Here is a 14,581-nt window from a genome sequence, read left to right as displayed (position 1 = left end):
ATTACTGCTTCCATTTAAAAACATTTCTTGCCAGCATTAAAGTGTTAATATGACCAATACCTGTATCATGTTCAGAGGGAAATAAAGAAAAATATAGATTTTATTTAGATTTTTTGGGTGTCATGCATTTGCCCTTATGACTTTGGCAATAGACACTTACTGTAACCCAGATTCACACTGGATTTATTTTTCTTTCACTATGCAAAGAGGTCTTCTTCAGTTTTCCCGTTAAGGTCTATTTCTCTCAAGCAGACTCTTTTCTGTGTATGGGCACACGCGTTTTTCTTTCATCATGCCAGAAACTTGTTCAGATAAGCTTGAACAGACATTGTTGTTAATTATATATCTGTAGAAAATCATTTTTAAAAATGTGTTTAGTATTGTTTTTCCATAAATTCCCAACTCCAGTGTGTCCAGGGCAGACCCAGAATGGTGAAACACTTCACTGGAAGGTATTCTATTCAAATGCCAGAAGTACCTCAGCTGGGTCTCTCAGTCTGTAGGAGTTGTGGTTCCACTTTGAGCTCCTTCTGAATGGCTGAGCTACTCCCCTGGCGAGCCCAAACACTCATGGGAGGAACTTCATTTCACCGCTTTTTTCTGCAAACGTATTCTTTCGGGCACTGCTCACAGTGTTTGGCTGTGAAGGTAGGAGGGACTGGTACAACTCCAAACTCAAAAAAAAGTTGTGTCACTGTGTAAAATGCAAATACATTCAGAATTTGCTTTTCTCATAATCCCATATTTCATCCACAATAAAACAGAGAAAAACAGGTCATATATTTAAATTAAAACATTTTACTTTTTGACTCATTTTGAATTGTTTTGGCAGCAACATGTCTCGAAAACGTTTGGAAAAGTAAGTGATATTACAAAGAAACAGCTGGAAGATCATTTTGCAAATAAGTTCATTCGCAACAGTCAGTAGCATAAAAAGAGCATCTTAGAGAAGCAGAGTTTCTCAGAGGTAAATACAGGCAGAGGTTCACCAGACTGTCTGCAAACTGTGGAAGAATTTCAGAATATGCAAAATTCAAAACTGTCAACATGTTATAATCTATAGTACCAAATATCAAATGAAAGAATTTGGAGAAACCTTTGTGTGCGAGGGACACGACCAAAAATCAGTATTGGATGCCCTTGAAAAAGGCATGATTGCTTAATGGAAATCAGTGCATGGGCTTAGGAACACTTCCACAAATCACTGTCTGTGAACACAGTTCACTGTGCCATCCAAAAATGCAGGTTAAGGCTCTGGACGCTGCAGCATTCTGACTACAGGGAAGAAGGAACATCCAGATTGTTATCAGCGCTGTTCAAAAGCCTGCATGCTTGATGCTATGGGGTGTATTAGTCCCTACGGACTTGGCTGCCTACAAATCTGATCGCATCTTTTTAAAGAGAGTTCTGCATCCATAACAACAGATCGGACACGGATGGGACAACCTTCCTCTCCCAGAAGCCCAGCAACTGGTGTCATGGGTTCCCACATGTTTACAGACTGGTGTTAAAATAACACAGTAGTAAACTTGATCTTGTCCCAACTTTTTTTAGTGCGTGTTGCTGCCATCAAGTATAAACTGTGCCAATATTTTCCTTAAAATAGTGAATTCTCTCTAAGTTTTGTTGTGAATAAAATAAGAGTTTATGAGACTTGCAAATTATTGCACTTTATTTTACACAGCTTCATTGAAATTTAGCTTGTAAATTGGCCGCTTCACCTTCACACTCGGCTCACTCTTCACCAGAGTGGCACATCGTCTGCATTGATGCATCAATCCTGCTAGCCTCCTGTTCCACTCCTTCCCAGCTCCTTATCAAGACCCAGAGGCAATTGAACACGTCCACTTGAGGCGCAACTTGTTATCAAGACCCCGACGTACTTGAACTCCTCCAAGTGGGGCAGCAATTCATTTCCAACCTGGAGTGGGCAGTCCACCCTTGTCTGGCTGAGAACTGTGGCCTTAAATTTGGAGGCGCCAGTTCTCATTGCTCAAGGAAGCTTGCACAACCAAATGATCTGCAAAAAACCCTACTGCCCTCTGCCGCTGCACTAGAAACTCTTTAAATAATCTAATTTTTAATAATCTGATGAATAAAAATGATAATTTCATTTGTTAGTATTTATTTTAATAGTTGCGTTATGCAACTAATGCAAGCATGTTGCCAGGTTTTCATGCATATAGGGGCTTTTAATGTGAAACAGAACAGAAAAAGCACTTGCTACTAGTACGACTGCTGGTGCATAATTCTAATATGTTATTATATGAAGCTTTCAGATGAGATATGAAAAAACATATTTAGCTCAAGACCCTAGCAATCAAAGACAGAACATAATATATCGAGTCGGGATTAAAGTATCTAAGAATTCTGAGCTTAGAAGCACGACTTGTACCGCTGATACTCGCAGTTTGCGACATTTTCCACCTTTTATTACCCCGCTGATCACATTCCAAAAAACAAAATCCCGATAAAGCTCATTCATTTAGCCCAGAAGAGGAAAAAGCAAAAAGGAAAAACACTGCCATTATCAAGTGATTTCAGCATTCACGCTTTCCTTATTCACTCCTCATTTCAATGCAGAAATCATGGCACAAACTGAAGCCATAAATCCAGCGGAAAGTAAGCGAGGCAAGACTGGCAATCACAATGGATCTTTGAGAGTGTTTTGCCCCTCGTCTACAGCCATACTCTGTAATAATGCTGTGTATTATGTTCCAGTCTAAGAGGGGTATAAGGAATGAATTGCTGAGGGTTTCATGCTGTCGAGTGCCAGCTGCCTTCCAACGCCTAGCTCACCGCCTTCAATCACACATTCAGTTGCTCTCTTTGACATAAAAGCAGAGTGAAAAAAATAGCCTTGATTTCTTTTTTGACTGGTGCTGAATGGGCTCTGTAGAGCTGTGGATGTCTTAAGTGGTCAGTAGCGGTGATGCATGGCTCTTTGGCATTGTTGCTGAATGAGAGGGGCTGCGGCTGATGATTAACTTGACTCGTCGGCTCGGTACTGTTTTGAAATGGCAGAAAAGAAGCTTTGAAATTGCTCCGCATCTTTCACCGTGCTCTTTCCACTTTGTAAGGACGCACAAAGTCAATCAAGGCCTTCGTGAGGATTTTGCACAAAGGTTTTTTTCAGTGTTGCCAGATGCGACTATTTTCCAAGTACAATTTGAAGACTATAAAGTATGTGGATATGCTATTCAAGAATGTACAAACAATATCAAAATCTGACAGCTAGTTATTAGTTAGAGACATTCACGAATACATGGAACATGGCAATTAATGGAAGGACAGTACAGTGTGGCTTTTAGATGAATATTTATGCAACTCTATTACAGAAGTCCTGTTTATGTTTCATATGCTGGAAGCAAAGCCGAAAAATGTAAAATGTGCAAAGCGTACTGTTCGAATTAGGCCAGCACTCAATGACAACATCTCCTTCTTGCTGGCTATCAGACACCAAGAAAACTAGACTGACATAGCATGAAAAAGGCTGAGTGAAAACACGAAGGACTTCCAGGCAACACAAGAAACGGGCAAAGGAGGCAGGAGGGGGTATCTCAGATGCATGCGTGATGTGATACGCATTCAGAAATACAGCAAGAAGACTTACAGTACAACAGCCGAGCATCTTCATGGATGAGAGTTAAAATGCAATAAGAGTCCTATGGTCCAAAGTTTACATGAATTTAAAGAAAGTCATATTTCAGGTTTTATGGGAAAAGCTTATCTTATCAAAACTGCTTCCAAGTGAGAATTTAGTTACATTTTTTCAACTTATTTGGGATGGGTGCAAAGAGCTTGGGCTCCCAATATTGCATAAACAGTTGCTGTTATATGTAATTTACATTTTTATAGCAACAATTGTTTCATAATGTAAAACCTATAAATTACAGAGAGACAAAGTTAATCACAATTATCATGTGATCCAGTAAGAGTAAGCACTTGGCAACGGTGGGAGCGAAGAACTCCCTTTTATGAGGAAGACATGAGGAAAACCAAGCTCAGGAAGCGGCAGCCATCTGATGCAACCGACTGGGGGATGAGGCGACATTGAGTCAATCCAACATACTACAGCATCAAATTAGATATATATTAATGATAGAAGCCAGTTAAATTAGTGTGTCTCCAATCAACAGTCATTCCATTTACTTACATCTATTTGCATCCATGAAGATGTATTTAAAAAAAAAAAAAGGATGTGAAATTAACACTGATGACACTTTACAGGGAAGAACAGAAACTCACCTCTGATAATATAAACCTGTCCACCTATCAAGTGTTTTAGACAACAGAACAGTCCATCTGACAACAAGGGTTGGACAGCAGTAAGAAAAACAGCGGACCAAGATGTCAAAAAGGTAGTAGGGTGAGAGAGTTTCAGGTGCAGACATAACAGAAGATGCAAGGAAAGAGAAACAGGGTCAGAAGGCCAACAACAACAACATTTGCACAAAGTTCAACAAGAGGCAGTTTTTGTTTGAACTTGCTGCTCAGATCCCTGGAAGCTGACTGAGGAGGCTGACCGGGAAATGAGGGAAACCAGAGGAAAACTGAAAAGCAGGTGGTGGCCGAGATAGAGTACACTATCTCTGATTCGGAGAAGTTATACGCTGTGCATAGTCCCTCTCTGACTGAACGTAAGGAAGCGCATAGTATGTAAAATATATAGACTATGACTACAGATGTTTACAGGAGATACAAACTCCTATGCACAGGCTCAACTTGTCCTCTTCCGCTCTAGCATTTGAAACATTAAAAGTGTTTTCCTGCTCTTTCTCGAACTGGACAACAAAACGTTTTAGGGTACTTACTGGGTGGTTTGTTAGCAGCCAGGTTTTTGAAGTGGATGCCTTTGATGACTTCCACAGAGAGACGTCCTGTTGTGGCGTTGTAAACCAGGCCCACGAGGATCTCCGGTGTGGAAGCCTGACTGACTGACTGGAATGACGAGGCGCTTTCACTGCATGTCATATCTGAGAGGCTGACCTGGGATTCGCCACCCTGAAAGAGTTGGCAAACATTCAGAACATTCTTAATATCAGTTTTTAATTGTTAAGGATTTTCCAAAACACAAATGAATTACAATTCAAACAGCAGTTCACTACACCCTCCCTTTACTGCTCTGTCCCAGCAGGACGTCAAACTCCTTACTTGGTCATTGTACTGAATTTTTCGCATTCATCGATCACGTCAAGTAATCACTCTCAGACAGACGGGTGAGGTACGCAAATAACTGCCATCTACTTTATAAACACAGACAAATTGCTAGCATGTTTCAATCAATCTCAGTCTGTCTGTGCCAATGAGCGCAACTCATCTGTAATCCAACACAGTTGTATTCTGGTTATATTCCTGAATAAAGGCAAAGCTGCCGAATACCTTAATGCCTATTTGATTTTGCAAATCACCGTCATGCAGTTACAATGTATCCAGTTTTCCGGTTTCAAATCTACGAGGTTCTGGCTTTGACTTCTTTTAATACACTACATACATGATGTATTTACTATCACAGAGTGTTGGTTTAGGCAAAATAGTGTCGTATAGTACACGCTAAATAATGCTAGCCACTATAACTTGGATATAAAATATGGTGGTAGCCAGAGTGGGATTAATGATCTGTTACTGAAATCACACTCAGTGGATAACGGCTTAACCAGGATAATCCTACTTTTGAACACTAATAATAGTAACATTTACAAAATAAACTTTGCATTTGATTCATTATTACCTCAAACTGTTGACTGAGCTCTTAAAGTCATCAGAGAGTGAGGATGCTGGACTAGGCCAGAAGCTGGCCATGGAGAAGAACCGTGAGGAAAATAAATCAGATTCAGGGAAGATTTTAATATGATATCTCCAAACAGATAGCTAACCCGCTAAAAAAGGAGCCTGTATTAGGCTGGGCAAGCTAACATTTGAAGGTTACGTAATGCACATCTTTTCTTTATACTTAAGGACTTGTGTTTTTGGATAGGCTAAAAATACTCTTTACATTTTTAGTTATCTTATGTTCAGTGAATTAAGCACTGAATGTTGCTGTATTGGGTTAATTCAGCACCTGGATATCTACATAAATAAAAAATATTGTTACTAAAGGGAAAGAAAACTAATATCTGACAGATTCAATGCAGGATAAATAGGTGCCTTTTAAGGCTGCCTTTCTTCTTTGTAGCCTTTGAAATAAAGTGAGCGAAAGGAAAAAAATAAGTAAACTGATTATTGTTTATTCCCTAAGATGAAATGGAGGCAGTGTCGCACTACCATCTACTCCTGAGAAGCATTAAAAGCCAACAAGCAAACAAAACAGGCAGTTCAGTAAGAATGATCTGCAAAATGTGATCTCACTCTGAAAATGTTATCCAGTTGGATGAAAGATCAATCAACAAAGAGAAGTAATTAGTGAGGTGATGAGTGGCAGCTTGAAAGCCAACACCTGCTTTGATCATCTTACCGGGAGTGCACAGCATGGGTCTAATGTGACCGGCACCGACATTTTGCCCTGAAGGTTGAGCTTGGTGAGGTAGAACACCTTTTCCCCGAGCACCTTCTCCTTCTTCATTCGTCGCATGCTGTAAAGGCGAAATCTGATAGCATAATTGCTGATCATCTCTGACTCCACATGGCTGAAGCGGAAGGTCTCCGTGAAGATGGGGCACGGGCCTCTCTGGATCCCCGTCTTCGCCCTCTGTTTCTTGGTGGGCAGAAGCACCAGATGAACCTGCCAGGAGATGTTACCGGTGCGCTTGTAGCTGGGAAGGTCGGTTACTGCCATGATGGTTACAGACAGCTGCTGCTCCTCTGAGTTGTAGTCAAACACGATGTCGAGGGTCCCGTATTTTGCAACAGGATCTGGTTCATAACCTTTCGGTAGCTGGGCTGCTGATCCACGGGCTGACATATCCTACGGAAACCAATGAAATGTTCAGTGTTCAAAATAACACCTCAATCTAAAGTATCACTCTGATATTGCATGACTGGTATTTACCTCTGGGCTGAGGACAGCTGTACTGTCACTGGGCACGTCCTCCTCATAGCCCTTGTTGAGGTAACTCTCAGTCTCGGGGCCGTCGCTGCCCTCACTGGGACACTTGCCAAAAGAGAGGTGGGGGCTACCGCTGGTGTGGGACAGATCACACTTGGCATCACCCAGATCTGACAGCGTGCAGGACATCCTCGGAGAGCCATTCTCATCCTGATAGGGCGGTGGCTGAAGCTCATCCAGTGGCGGCGTCCGTCTCATCCTCTGGATGCAGTTGACTGGTTGGGAGGATATAAATAGATAAAATAACAAAATACAGACACATCATAACACATCGTTTAATAGGAACCATTAAAGAAAGTAATTTGGTTGCACACATTTACAGCTTCATCAGTGCTTCACTGTAGCAGCAGGTGGTGATATTCTGTATTCTCATCATCATCAACAAACATCATAGCATCAAAAGACCAAAACGGTCTTAATGCCTTCCAACATACCCAGCTTGTCAATCCAATTAAAAGCACTACATCCATAAAACAGGGTAAACACATATCTATTCTTTTTTTCTTTTTTAAGCAAAAACGTAACAGACGGGGGTTGAATGGTTTTCAAACTGGAGGAAAATCGTGCATTTCTTAAAGACTATTTTCAGCCTCTGATTTGGAGAATGTGAGCATTACAGCAGAGTAAATAAATAAATGGAGCTCTGTGGCACCGAAAACAAAGAACACTGTGCAAAGCTACAGAAACACAGGCAATTATTTTCAATTTTGAAGGTTTTGATCTTATTATTTATTTGTAAACAATGAGAGAAATGTAAAACTTTAACAGAGTTTAAGTAACTTCAAGGACCTAAAGTATTTAAATTTTTACAACAGGTTGGGTATGTAGCCCATTTAGTACATATGGTAGTGGAACACCAACTACAGCATGTATTCAAAATCAATCCTACAGACTTAAAAAAGACACAGATCTTGGCATTGCACGATGGATTATGTTTGCAAAGTTTCATCTGAAGAAACCACAAGACCTCTCGAGAAATGCCCTTCGGACAGATGAGAGGTGATTGGCCACACTGTACAGCATCACATTTGGAGAAAATTAAACACCAACTGTCAGCACCAAGGTGGAGGCGTGATGATTTGGGCTTGTCTTGCAGCCATGGGAGCTGGGCAATTTGCAGTCACTGAGTTGACCATGAAACAAAGTATTCTAGAGTCAAATGTGAGGCCGTCTGTCTGACAGCTAAAGCTTGGCCCAAACTGGGTCATTCGACAGCACGAGGACCCCAGGATCCCAGGCACAGCAGCAAATCACCTTGATGTGTTTCTTTTTAAGAATGGCTGAAAAAGAAAGAAATCAAGGTGTTGCAATGGCCCAGTCACAGTCCAGACCTCAGCTCAATTAAAATGCTGTGGAAGGAAAGCAAACGACAATGAACTGAAGAAGAGTGGGTTAAACTTTCTCCACAGTGTTGTGAGAGAAAACAACGACTTCAGTTAAAGGTGGGACAACAAACTACTGAGTCACGTGGTGTACTTAGATTTACACGTGACATCTTTGTACATCTTATTAAAGATTAACAGATAATAAATTAATTGTAACAATACCAGGTGAGTCTTAATGTTTAATCTTCAATTCTAACTCTATCAGTATTATTTCGATCTGTAAATTTGTCATTATTATGATTTTGTTTAAAAATTTTCAGACTTCTTTTTCAGCCTCACAAACAGATCTGATGCAGCTGCCCTCGTGAGTATAATAGCTCTGCGAGAGGAATCTTTTGAATGCACAGTCTAAATAAAACATCAGATACACACCATTAAAAGGACTGAACTGAATACTTCTTAATCTGCCACACATTTTATGCCTCTCACCTTTCTAAATGATTCAGTTGCCTGGAAGGCAAAGAGTGAGGCTGTGCTGAACATTTCTGTGGCACTTACAAAGAAGCCTGAATAGTGTTGTCAGCTGCATTCTCAAACCTGACTCCTTTGTCCAATTTGGATTCACAATAACTGAGCAGCCAATGCTAATACTCCCAGAGGGACGCTGGTGAGGAATGAATGCTTTAAACCCAGCCTGTTGCAGAAAAAAATAAGGGGGCAGAGAGAGAGAGAAAAGAAAACAAAAGATGAAGAAGAACATAACTTGAAAAGAACGATCTCTTCTTTCCTCTAACTTTTGGAAAAAGCCAACACTGTCATGACGTAATCCACTCCAACACAATGTTCCAGCTTTCTCCCAAGTTCCTGAAACTTTCACTCTTAATAATGTCGGTGAGACACCAGCTCAAAGTGGCACATATCAGTGGCAGGATAGAGGCAAAGGAGTCTTAACTAAGTGTCATGGAGGGCTTGATAAAAGGAGCAAATCCATTTTGAGCAGCTTTTTCCCGCTGAGCCGGGGGCGGTTGATTTGATAGAAGCTGCCGTGTAAAAGCACTACTCTTTTCTCCAGCCCGCTAATTGGGACGGTTACCATTCTTCCCCTCGTCTCACCCACCCTTTCATCCCTTCTCTGCTGGCGTTCGCCTTGTTTTGCCTTCTTGTACCTCTTCAAGTGGGAAAACAGTTTGTGAATCTCGCCTGTGAGAAGCAGGTAAAAATATCTCAGATGAAAAAATGAGAGATGCTGCATTCGGTTGTCCTTTTCCCAACTGTAAGCAGGAGGAAACACACCTGACCTCCTGATACCTTTCTAAAAGTTTTAAAAGGAGTTAAGCAAAAATATCAGCGTCGGATAATGTAGAAGGCTAAGTGTAAAGAAAACAGAAGTGCCATCACCCCAATTCAAACAAAGCAGGTGAAAGAAGCAGATAGATTTACTATATTACCAATAAATACATAAAACTGATATTTATTCTCCCTGTGAGAAACCAGTTGTGTCAGTGTTAAAGCCACTTTCTGCATGGTGTAAATGCAAACAAGCTACTACTTTATCATTAGTTTTTTCCCAGAAACACACTGAGAAGAGCTGCACCACATTCCAGCACTGACCTCACCAACTTGAGACAATGCTTTCAGTTCCAGACGTGCCCCAGAAGTGACCGTCTGCTCCGTATCTCTTAAAATAGTGGATAATCTACTCATTCATTCATTTATTTATTTAACTGGAAGCTGTTTAAAGCTGCACAGGGCAGATGAGGAGACAGGAAGTCAGAGACATCAGGAACCGAATGGAAAATTCAGTCAATTTTCAAAATAAAAGACCTCATACAGACTAAAGTCTCTGATTCTAAAACACTCGATGGAAGGACAAAACAAGGACACCCAGTATGAGTGCATGACTCGAGTTACATTAACAGTTGCACACCCTATTGTAGACCTTTTGTTAGGTTTTGTATTGTTGATTGTCATTTATGCTTAGAAATATTTAACCATATATGCTTAGAGGTGTATAATCAATTGTGTAGTGATAGGATGTGTGATCTTTAGCAGGCTGCAAAGGCTTGGTGTGCATTTCGCACCTACATCCTGGGAACATGGGAAGAGGTCGTACCTTGTTTTATTGTTTTATGGTAGGATAAACGTGGCTATATCTGTTTTAGGCTAAGTGCCTTTTGTTTAGATGAACTGTTGGACTTCCAGACCAGCAGGTTTAGGGAAGTCATTTATGGGGTCACACTCTGACCCCCCCCCCCCCCCCCCCCCCCCCACACACACACACACACACACACACACACAGGCAAGGTACTCTTTGTTTGTATGTAGACGGCGTATGTTAATGAACCTATGCATATTCATGTAACCTCAATAAAAGAGCAGTGTTACGGGGGAGCGGACGAGAGCAACTGGGGTCAAGCGAAGGAACGGCGTTTGTCCGGTTCTCTCCCGTGCACGAGAAACATGAAGAACTTTGCCTACTTCGTGTCTTGCTTGCGGTGTAATTATATTGTCTTCAACGTTCCAGCGAATAGGTTCAAGCTACAAACCTATCACCTTTTTACCCCCAACTTTATAGATCCTTAAAAACATATAAAATATGCTTGAAGATGTGGCTCTGTGGAACAGTGGACTGAACCCAGCTGCAATGTATTCCAGTTCTTGTGTGAAAGCTATATTTGAAAAAAATAATTAATTTATTCATTAAAGAATCTCTGAAACACAGCCGGGATCTATTTTTCTGGCTTAGCATGGTGGTAGAAACTAAATCTTAATCCTGAAGACAATGTACAGGACTGGAACTACTTGCTGGAACTACATTTCACTCAAGAAATAATCCCTTAAAAATTGTGCAGAGTATAGACTATGACGACTGAATGCCCTCCTCCCAGTTTCAATCCCCATTTATTCTCTGTCTACAATATTCTTTGTAAAACATGTGCTCAGAGGTGTGGATACTAAAAATGGCTTCCTTTTGCTTCTGAGTTGCAGCATATGAATAAAGCTATCGTGATCTCACTTACACCTCACCGATTTTCATGTGAGAAAAGTGCTAAATGTGCAGGTTTGAGTGCGAGATGAACAAAATTTGGCTGAGAAACATTCTCTCACTTTTGTTAGTTAATGCTTCAGAAAATGTTTTTTTGCTCTTATTGAGCTGGTTGGGTAACCATTCAGAAGTAAACAAGGTCTTTAAAAATGTGGCCGACTTCCAACATGGCACCAGTCATCGCTGCACCCTCATTCACAAGTGAATTTTGTTCTATGTGAAAAACTAATTTGCTTCTTTCCAAGGTTTATGTTGGATTTTTAAAACCACTTTCATTCAAACTGAATCAAATCATGAACTCTGGATTAATTAATTGAGCTTTCTGGTCAGAGGTAGGCCAATCAGCTCTGAGTAAAGTGCATGAAATAAAGCCACAATCAATGAAACCTCATCCCCAACCTCCTGTAGCAGATGGCTGCTGTTTCTGAGCCTGGTTCTGCCGAAGGTTTCTTTCCTGTAAAAAGTGAGTTTTTCTTTCCCACTGTCACCAAGTCATCGGGGGGTGTTTGATCTTTGAGTTTTCTCTGTGTCATTAGAGTGTTTTACCTTACAAAATAAAGTGCGATTTGGTGATATATAATTAAAATTGAACTGAAACCATAGCAACAGGTAAATTAACAGAAATGTGAGTGTCTACCATATTTCTCTTAAAAGAAAATAATAACAAAAGAAAAAAAGAAGAGTTTTTTTTACATAACAGAACAGTTTACATTTAATCTTTAAATCTAATCATTATTATTTTTATAATAACTGTTTTTTTTTTCACTAATTATTATAATTATTGCCAAGAGCAAAGTACAGGTGACAAGACAAAATAAAAATATGGATACAGTGACAACACAGTTTATTTATGGACCTACTCATAATCATATACAGCAAATGATTTGGAGGGTCCATTGACCATAAGCTGAAATCCTACTATCCACATGAGTGAGAAAACCATCAAAAAGCACTGGTACATGCTGTGCAACACGGTTCTCAAAGTGGCCATTAGAGCAGGGGCTTACTTCAGAGAAGGGAAACCTTAGATCATTTTTCTGCTTTCTGCTTACTTCCTATTTTTGGAGTCTGAGTGAAGCCACCGGGGCACCCAAACTCTGATTCTGCAGCTCTGGCACAATCCTCCTCATGTTTTATACATATGTCCTGAGGATGAAGCTCTTCATACTCAGACAAACACAACAGCGGTAGCTGTGGGTGTGGAGAGGAAGCTTTTATGGCTGTTTGCTTGAAAAAATAATGAAATGCGTGTCCTTTAGCGCTTGTGGAAAATCATGGAAACGATTCACCTATTTATCTAATGAAACTTTCCATATTGCAGAGAAAGCCTGAACCGATGTCAGCCATGGCACGAGGCCGCTGCTTTGATATTGCTGGTCCACGGTGGGAGAGAAAACCACAGCCATCAAAGCCTTACCACAGGGAGGAAAATAATGATCCTCCAGTACTTTCAACCGAAGTGCAGCCACGGACGGACAGAGTTTTTACCTCCTCTTTGGTTATAGTCGAGCAACTATAAGTAAGCTGATTATGATCTGATGAACCAAAAACTTTACAGAAGGCACACAAACAACTGCTTTTCCTTGAATTTGTTTTCTTGGCAGCCAAGAAATACATCATCTGCCAGTTATCTGGATAATCCTTGAAACCTTTAAGGGTATTAGAATCATGAGGAAAAAAATCAAAACAAGACCTTGCGTAGCTAACATGTTGTCATAAATAAACCGAGTAAATTTCAAATTATTGCTGGCAGGCTCTTGTGACTCAAATCCCTGCTTCTCTCTCACGCACAAAGAACACTCACTACATGACGTTCCTGCAACAGGCAAGTAGTCAGTGATGGATTTGTGCAAGAAAACAAACATGACTTCAAACCAAAGTAAACAGCTCAGTCAATATATACTCACCAGCCACTTTATTAGGTACACATGTCGAACTGCTCGTTAATACAAATATTGGCCAATCACATGGCAGCTACTGTTTGCACTGATCCAGACATGGTCACAATGACATCATGAACTGAGCAAACTAAGCATCCGATTGTCTGTGTGTGTGTGTGTGTGGGGGGGGGGGGGGGGGGGGGGTGAATGTGACATTGTTATTGGTGCCACATAGGCAGAAACAGCTGACTTACTGCTGATCCTACACAAGCACCTCTGACGTTCACAGGCGATGTTCCTGAGAAGTTCCTGATTATACCTCTGCATGAGGTATAATCAGAATCAAAACACTATCAATCCAGCAGGGAAATTGTTTTTATTATCGACACACAATTAAAAATTATAAATATGAAAGAAAATGTAAATGCTGCACCGGTCCGTTGTGGTGAAGAGAGAGCTGAGCGTAAAAGCGAAGCTCTCAGTTTACCGGTCAATCTACATTCCTACCCCCACCTATGGCCACGAGCTGTGGGTAGTGACCGAAAGAACGAGATCGCGAATACAAGCGGCGGAAATGAGCTTCCTCCGAAGGGTGGCTGGCCTCTCCCTTAGAGATAGGGTGAGAAGTTCAGCTATCCGGGAGGGGCTCAGAGTAGAGCCGCTGCTCCTCCACATTGAAAGGAGCCAGTTGAGGTGGTTCGGGCATCTGACAAGGATGCCTCCTGGGCGCCTCCTGGGTGAGGTGTTCCGGGCATGTCCCACCGGGAGGAGGCCTCAGGGCAGACCCAGGACACGCTGGAGAAATTATATCTCTCGGCTGGCCTGGGAACGGCTTGGTGTGACCCGGCCCTGGATAAAGCGGAAGAAGATGGATGGATGTAAACTTTCTCTACTAAAAAATAAGTAAAACAAAGACGCTAAAAGCTCCACACCCACAGCATGACTGACCTTGTGGGTAAGTTTATTGAGTCTGCTGGTACCTGCTGCCTCAGCACACCACAGTACAGATGATGGCACAGGCCACCACAGGCTCATACAACACTGTGAGCATCATCGGGGAGATATTAAACGACCTCAGTCGTCTCAGAAGTTGATAAGTTTTTGGAGAGCACTTCTGTGTTTTTAATGAAGTTTATTTTACTGTCATTGTGAACACCAAGACACCTGTAATCTTCCACTGTCTCCACCCAGACCCCATAAATGCAAACAGGAGTCAGCGGTGTTCTCATCCACATACAGTTTGCCCAAGTTAAGCTGCAGATGCTTTTGCCTGCATCACATAACA

General features: G+C 41.2%; 1 protein-coding gene across 1 annotated transcript in view; it reads right to left on the bottom strand.

The window, feature by feature from the left end:
* Positions 1-14,581, bottom strand: part of syt14a (synaptotagmin XIVa) — a 39,139-nt gene that overhangs the window by 5,153 nt on the left and 19,405 nt on the right. The window contains exons 4-7 of the mRNA XM_085441515.1: positions 6,989-7,260; positions 6,455-6,904; positions 4,815-5,004; positions 4,249-4,305 (exon numbers count right to left, since the gene is read on the bottom strand). Coding sequence (XP_085297641.1) covers positions 4,249-4,305; positions 4,815-5,004; positions 6,455-6,904; positions 6,989-7,260 — 969 coding nt within the window. The remainder of the gene's footprint in view (positions 1-4,248; positions 4,306-4,814; positions 5,005-6,454; positions 6,905-6,988; positions 7,261-14,581) is intronic.

This window comes from Copadichromis virginalis, linkage group LG19 (genome assembly GCF_057382275.1).
Source record: "Copadichromis virginalis isolate Kocher_CV1m ecotype Utaka linkage group LG19, C_Virginalis_male_GT1.1, whole genome shotgun sequence".
NCBI classification, from domain to species: Eukaryota; Metazoa; Chordata; class Actinopteri; order Cichliformes; family Cichlidae; genus Copadichromis; species Copadichromis virginalis.
The sequence above is the reverse complement of the archived record's forward strand: the minus strand, read 5'-3'. Positions and strand labels throughout refer to the sequence as shown.